We start from the raw sequence: 7,499 nt of genomic DNA on the forward strand, positions 1-7,499 counted from the left end.
GAACTTTCCGCTGAAGTTCCTTAAAGGCGTGGGAGAAACTTGCTTGTATGGTGTCTATTTATTTATTTTCTTTCTCTTCACACAGATTGTTTGGGACTGAGCGGGCGTGCCAGAGAGGGAACGGCGTCTCGGTGAAGGGTACGAGTAAGTTGTGTCTTTGTTGCACTTGTTATGAGATTAGTGATAATGATATGAAAAATTGCATGTGACACCCATCCAAGCATGCCTAGAATAACTTAGAAGAAACTGAAGACTTATTACTACTACTACTACTACTACTACTACTACTACTACTACTACTACTACTACTACTACTACTACTACTACTACTACTACTACTACTCCTTTTACAAAAAACCTCTTGAGACAACAATTCTACTGATATTTGCTCTTTTTTCAGTTCCTTTGTGTTTCTCCTCCTCCTCCTCCTCCTCCTCCTCCTCCTCCTCCTCCTCCTCCTCCTCCTCCTCCTCCTCCTCCTCCTCCTCCTCCTCCTCCTCCTCCTCATCATCATCATCATCATCATCATCATCATCATCATCATCATCATCATCATACACATACTACTACTACTACTACTACTACTACTACTACTACTACTACTGTACTTACTTGCTAAAGATGTGGCCTCTGCCTGCCGCGGGCGACCAGCAGACGGCCAGCAGGACCAGCACAGCAACGACAGCAGACCGCATCCCGACTGGCAATAGAGGAAAAGAGAGAAAGATCAGCTTCTCTCGTCTTTTTTCTTCTTTTTGTTTGTTTTTTTCTTTTTTCGTATTTTTCCTTCTTCTTACCTGCTCGAGTGCCTGTCAGCATCCCAGCTGCCTATGCAATAAGAACAGTATAAGGTTTTCCTGTTTTTTCCTCTTTTTCTCTTCTTTTTCTGTCATTTTCTTCGTGTTACCTGCCCACGCACCTGTCCATGTATATTTCTACCTGTCTGTCAGTTTGTATGAGTTTCGTTAGTTACCGTTGTCTAATTGCTGTCAGTATCTGTCTGTCATCCTACACACACACACACACACACACACACACACACACACACACACACACACACACACACACACACACACACACACACACACACACACACACACACACACACACACGAATGGTTCTTCTCATCAAAATACCTGTATGATTTCCTACCTTGCTGCCGTCTTTCTCTCTCTCTCTCTCTCTCTCTCTCTCTCTCTCTCTCTCTCTCTCTCTCTCTCTCTCTCTCTCTCTCTCTCTCTCTCTCTCTCTCTCTCTCTATCTATCTATCTCTCTCTCTCTCTCTCATGACAGGGTAACCTTTCTCTCTCTCTCTCTCTCTCTCTCTCTCTCTCTCTCTCTCTCTCTCTCTCTCTCTCTCTCTCTCTCTCTCTCTCTCTCTCTCTCTCTCTCTCTCTCTCTCTCTCTCTCTCTCTCTCTCATGACAGGGTAACCTTTCTCTCTCTCTCTCTCTCTCTCTCTCTCTCTCTCTCTCTCTCTCTCTCTCTCTCTCTCTCTCTCTCTCTCTCTCTCTCTCGCGCTCAGCGTGCCTCGGGACCAAAAATTTAATTATTTGGTGGGAACGGGATTTGTGGCTCACGATGCGGATTTTCGAACTCCAAAAAAGCTTAAAAAAAAGAGAAATTCAGCCATTTTTCTCCCCTCGTATAGCTGATGTATGTGGAGCGTGATTTGCATGTATACTGTTATGTTCAGTCGTGTATGCAGATGTCCTCTCTCTCTCTCTCTCTCTCTCTCTCTCTCTCTCTCTCTCTCTCTCTCTCTCTCTCTCTCTCTCTCTCTCTCTCTCTCATAGCTGTTATCTTCACCGGCTTTGGTTCCACGGGCAGATAGAGGGAGTGGGTTAATCCTCCTCCTCTTTCCTCCGGCCGTCCCTTTGTGCCATGGCCCGCTCTGCACTCCAGCCAGCGGCGTGGAATTATGGGAGACGATAACCTTTCTGTCCGTCACGTCCTCGCTGGGGCAAATTCTCTAATAAATGTGGAGGTTCTGAATGCTCAGCTCTACGCAACTTCACACGGCTCCACGTTAAAAGCATTTGATTCTCCTTAGGCTTCACAGGAACATGGTTTTCAGGAAATCTTCAAAGCATTTATGTTGTCTGTGTTTGATGTGTTCTCGTCCGTGTTCCTGCCCTTGTTTGGTGTAGTGACAAGCGTGTTTGTACTTGTGCGTTGGAGGGCCTTGGCTCGAATCCCGGCTATGTTATGTGGTAGTTAAATAACCTGCATGATTTATTCTGGTACCTGGGGACACCTGGACGAGATGTGGAAGGTGGACTCAGGTGTGGTGATGTGGATTGCGCAGTTGGAACGCGCCTTCTATCGTAATGGCTGCTTAGTGTTTTGTTTACTTTAGGTTAGGTTAGGTTAAATTAGGTAAAGTTATCCCTACCACACGCAAGTTTGAAGGTGAAGAATACTAGTATCAGTACAGAAGAAAGGCACCTTCTAGCATAATGACTTCCTAATGTTAGTTTAGTTCAGGTTAGCTTACGTTAGGTTAGCTTAGGTTTTTGTCTAAGTCAAGGTAGATTAAGTAAACTTATCTCAACCGCACGCCGAAATAAAAATGGTGAAGACGGAGATAAGCACAGTGGGGACGCGCCTCGTAGCATAATCTCCTTCATGTTAGCTTAGTTCAGGTTACGGTAAAGTATATTAAGTTACGTTAAGTAAACTTATCACTATCCGTCGCAAGAATAATGATAATGGAGACGAAGATGAGCGTAGTGGGGACACGCCTCGTAGCATAATGAATCCCTAAATATCCCTCTTTCTTCCTTCACTAATCTGCCCGTCCGTCTGAGCGTCAACCTGTCCGTCAGTCTGTCCGTGCGTGGTGCGTGGCTGAGCTGCGCCACTATGCTAAGACTGACTTATGAGCGTTTTGTAAATTTGCTTTCCTGGATCTGCTATTGTGTAAATTTACTCTGTCATTCTTCAGTCTCGGCTTCGCTGCGTGGATGAGCCAGGGTGTGGGCGGCTCAGTAACTAAAGATGGTGAGATGAGGCGTGGGAGAGAAAAAGAATGAGTATTATAAGTTTAGAAGGTGGTAAAGTAAGTAGAGGCAGAAGCAAAGTAACTAGAGATGATAGAATGACGAAAGACGAAGAGGATGAATATTATACAGTAGTTAAGATAGGATAGCGAGTGAAGATAATCAGGCAGAATGTCTAAAGATTGTTAGATAACGAGCAAGAAAAGGGGGTTGAGCATTTTAAGATAGGAAAGTGAGTGAAGGTTATGGAAAGTCTAGGAAATTAATTATAGAGATGGGGAATAAAAATGGAAGCATCAGGAGATAGTGGGCGGACGAGTGACTGAAGGAATGAATGAGTGAGATTGTGAGTAATAGAAGGAAGGAGAATATAAGATCGAAGAAGGAAAAATGTGTGAATGAAATGAGAAAGTCGTGTAGAGAGAGAGAGAGAGAGAGAGAGAGAGAGAGAGAGAGAGAGAGAGAGAGAGAGAGAGAGAGAGAGAGAGAGAGATTGACATGACGAATGAAGGAATGAGTATATGAGAAAGTAGGAAAAAACAAGAAGAAAAAGAAAGGATAATTGAAGTGTTTAAAGGAAAGGGTAGAAAATAATGAAATAAATGAAGGATGGAGGGAGAGAAGGAGAGAAGGAAGGAATGAATGAACGAGGAACAAATTGGGGAGGGAGGGAATGAAAGACAGAGGTGAAGGCATGAATAATTCAAAAGGAAGTAATAATTCAAGAAAATGAGTGAAAAGGGAAGGGAGAGGATGGAGAAAATTACGGAAAATGGAGAGAGAGAGAGAGAGAGAGAGAGAGAGAGAGAGAGAGAGAGAGAGAGAGAGAGAGAGAGAGAGAGAGAGAGAGCAGGATGGAAATAGAAAGGATAAAGTAAGGAAAGAAATGAGGATAAAGAGGGAGGAAATATGAGGTGAAGAAAGGCTCAGAATAAGAAGATAGGAAGAGATTACAAGAAGATAAGAAAAAGTCACCCGTGAAGAAACGAGGAAGAGGGAAAGAGAAAAAGGGATATAAAAACCAAGGAAAGAGGAATAAAGAAGCGAAATGAAGGGATGAACGAAATGGGACTTGGTAACGAGAGAATAAGAAGGAAAGAAGGAAGGAAGGAAGGAAGGAATAGTAGTGAAAGTAAGAGCGAGAAGAGAAATAAGGTAAAATAAAAGAATTAAAAGAAGAGGAAGAAAGTAAGAGAGAGTTGGAGGGAGGGAGGAAGAGAGTGAAGTAGGACGGGGAGAAAAGGGGAGAGAGAGAGAGAGAGAGAGAGAGAGAGAGAGAGAGAGAGAGAGAGAGAGAGAGAGAGAGAGAGAGAGAGAGAGAGGAAAGAAATAAAGGAAGGAAAGGAAGAAGAAAGAAGACAACGAAAAAAGAATGGAGAAAGGAAGGCGGAAAGGGAGGGAGAGAGGAAGGAAGGAAGGAAGGAAGGACAGGAAGGAAAGAATGAGGAGATGAAAGCAAGAAATGAACGAACGAAAGGAGAAAGAAAAGAATAAAAGTAGGAAGGAAGGGAAGGATGAAAAGAGTCGCAAAAGGAGAGAGAGAGAGAGAGAGAGAGAGAGAGAGAGAGAGAGAGAGAGAGAGAGAGAGAGAGAGAGAGAGAGAGAGAGAGAGAGAGAGAGAGAGCGATAATAAAGGAAAATTACTAGCATGGGGAATCTTAACACGTGAATAATTAGTGGACATTAATAATTAGTCTTAAAAACACGGTGAAATTAAGTCAACATACACACACACACACACACACACACACACACACACACACACACACACACACACACACACACACACACCTCAGGTAAGAAGCTACAGGTTGATTAGACGGGACTGGGTCATATTTATTGAACGAGAGAGAGAGAGAGAGAGAGAGAGAGAGAGAGAGAGAGAGAGAGAGAGAGAGAGAGAGAGAGAGAGAGAGAGAGAGAGAGAGAGAGTTGTGTTTAGATGAATAAAATGTGCAAAAGTGGTGGTGAATGAGGTGATAAAGAAGGGATAGGAGAGGCAGGAGAGAGAAAGGAAGAGTGAGAGGGTGAGTGGAAGAGAATATTTTGCAGTATTTATTGAACAGGATCAGTCAGGCCGCAGCGAGGGAGTGGAGGGAGAGGAGGGAAGGAGGGTAGAAGTCAGTGTCAGGTGCCAACATCGCCATGTCAACAGAAATATCACGAAAGAAAGATAGAAAAATAATAAAAGGAAGTGAAAAAAAAGTTACTACGCAGTAATGTTTAGGGGAAGTAAGAATGATGGAAAAGTAAAGTAATGAAGGAAGGCGCTCCGATTAATTTCCTCATCGAGATTAGTGAATGTTGAATGATGAATATAATAGTAGGAATAGTAATAAGAATAATGGTATACAGTATGCACACGCGATTAATACTGAAACGACAATAAAATTTTTAGACAGTTTTTTTTTCAAGAATTTTCAAAGTGCCATGAAATATAAAGAAAACAATCGGGTCTTTGATCGACGGAGAAAAAGAGATTACAAAAACAAAACAAAAATGAAACGCAGGAGAGTTTGAAGGGCGGGAAGAAGCGAGGCGAGGAGCGAGGCTGAGTCGCTAAGGGCTTGACAACTCTTCCCGCCTGAGCACCGCGCCTCGGGAGGAAGGCAAAGTGGAGGAGTGGAAGACTAAGTAAGTTTCTGATCTACGGGAAGTGCGACGTGAGGAGGCAATGAGGTGCAGGGAGAGGAGGAAAAGGCGATACTAACAGGTGGAAGGGAGGTCCGGAGGTGGCGTCAGCAGAGGCAGATGAGTCGCCCAAAGGTGTGTGAGAGCTGGCGACGGAGGGAGCAGGAGGGCGTGTCTGGCGTGGCGGAGTCTGCTGGAGGAGTGAGGGAGGCGGGCAGGTGGTGGCGAGGTGAGGTGAGGCACACACACACGCAGGTCTGGCCGGCAGGGGAAGTGTGGTGGGCGTGGTCCCTGCCACGCCCCCTCCTCTCCTCCACCAACACCACCACCATCTCTTCCTTGCCTGCCTCGCTCCCTCCCTCCCACCCTCTCTCTCTCTCTCTCACTCCACACACACACGCTCACTCACTGCCTCTACCACCTCTCTCTCTCTCTCTCTCTCTCTCTCTCTCTCTCTCTCTCTCTCTCTCTCTCTCTCTCTCTCTGTGTGTGTGTGTGTGTGTGTGTGTGTGTGTGTGTGTGTGTGTGTGTGTGGTAATGGTGATGACGATGATGCCTGTTGTGATAGTGATGCTGTTACTGTCTTCGCAAGTGATGTGATGATGCGATGGTGACCGTGAACGTGGTGGTGTTGGTTGGCAGGGATTTAGGTGGGGATGGTAATAGTATTGGTGGAGGCGGTAGTGGTGATGGCAGCAATGAGGGTGGTGGTGATGGTGTAACTCCCATAATAACAACAATATGAATAATATGAATAAACACCAGTAATATGAGTAAAGAACGAGAAAACAAAAGAACAGAGGATAATGATAAATGAACCCCAAAAAATGAGAGTATAAATGTTCTAATCAATGCATTGCTGTAAATTTAGCAATACATAAGCCTCCGGTGTATCTATTTATTTATTTATCCGTTTATTTATTTATTTATTTCCCTGTTTATTTGTTCTGTTCCTCGCCTCCCTTTTAATTAATGGCTGCGCAAATAAAGCCTTTGTTTCAACGCCGCCATTCGTCTCTCTTTTGTTTAAGATTTTTTTTTCTATATATTTATTTATGTATTTTGTTGCTTACACTTACTATGTTCTCTCTCTCTCTCTCTCTCTCTCTCTCTCTCTCTCTCTCTCTCTCTCTCTCTCTCTCTCTCTCTCTCTCTCTCTCTCTCTCTCTCTGTGTGTGTGTGTGTGTGTGTGTGTGTGTGTGTGTGTGTGTGTGTGTGTGTGTGTGTGTGTGTGTGTGTGTGTGTGTGTGTTTTTCGTTCCTATATATAATTCTTCCTCTTCTTCTTCTTCTTCTTCTTCTTCTTCTTCTTCTTCTTCTTCTTCTTCTTCTTCTTCTTCTTCTTCTTCTTCTTCTTCTGTCTATATCTTTTTCACCTCTTTACATCATTATATTCCCTCCTCTCTTCCTTCCCTCTCATCCTTCTCCATTCCATCGTCCTTGCTTCTCTCCATCTTTCCTCTCCTTTCCATATCGACTAATCCTTCTCCTTTCTCCATTTCTTCATCCTTCCTTCCATCCACCTTCTTTCCCTCTATCCTCAATCCATCCTTCCACTCTCAGCTATCTCCTATGGGCCTCGTTAAAGACTCTCTCTCTCTCTCTCTCTCTCTCTCTCTCTCTCTCTCTCTCTCTCTCTCTCTCTCTCTCTCTCTCTCGCTGATGTAAACTTTTTATAGATCTCCTCTCCACTTGACAAGAGCTCCCTTCTTCTCCACCACTCCACTTAGGCGCAGTTCACTAAGAGGTTTGGTTGGTGTGTGACGGAGGAAATGAAGGTTAAAATGTAGTACAGCGCTCGTTGCTTCTTCGCTTTGCTGCGTATCTTTGGCCTTTTGTGAATTGCTGTGGGTTCTAGTTCTTTATTT

The 7,499-nt window shown here is 44.1% G+C and overlaps 1 protein-coding gene across 3 annotated transcripts in view; it reads right to left on the reverse strand.

Annotated features, from left to right (window-relative positions):
- The window catches only part of LOC135102974 (ITG-like peptide), a 78,762-nt gene extending 72,914 nt beyond the window's left edge, over positions 1–5,848 (reverse strand). For all 3 annotated transcript variants that reach the window (XM_064008747.1, XM_064008746.1, XM_064008745.1), the window contains exons 1-2: positions 5,713–5,848; positions 613–700 (exon numbers count right to left, since the gene is read on the reverse strand). In XM_064008747.1, coding sequence (XP_063864817.1) covers positions 613–695 — 83 coding nt within the window. In that variant the 5' untranslated portion in view covers positions 696–700; positions 5,713–5,848. The remainder of the gene's footprint in view (positions 1–612; positions 701–5,712) is intronic.
- Between the last annotated feature and the right edge of the window lie 1,651 nt (positions 5,849–7,499).

Source organism: Scylla paramamosain, chromosome 8, assembly GCF_035594125.1.
Source record: "Scylla paramamosain isolate STU-SP2022 chromosome 8, ASM3559412v1, whole genome shotgun sequence".
Lineage (NCBI taxonomy): Eukaryota > Metazoa > Arthropoda > Malacostraca > Decapoda > Portunidae > Scylla > Scylla paramamosain.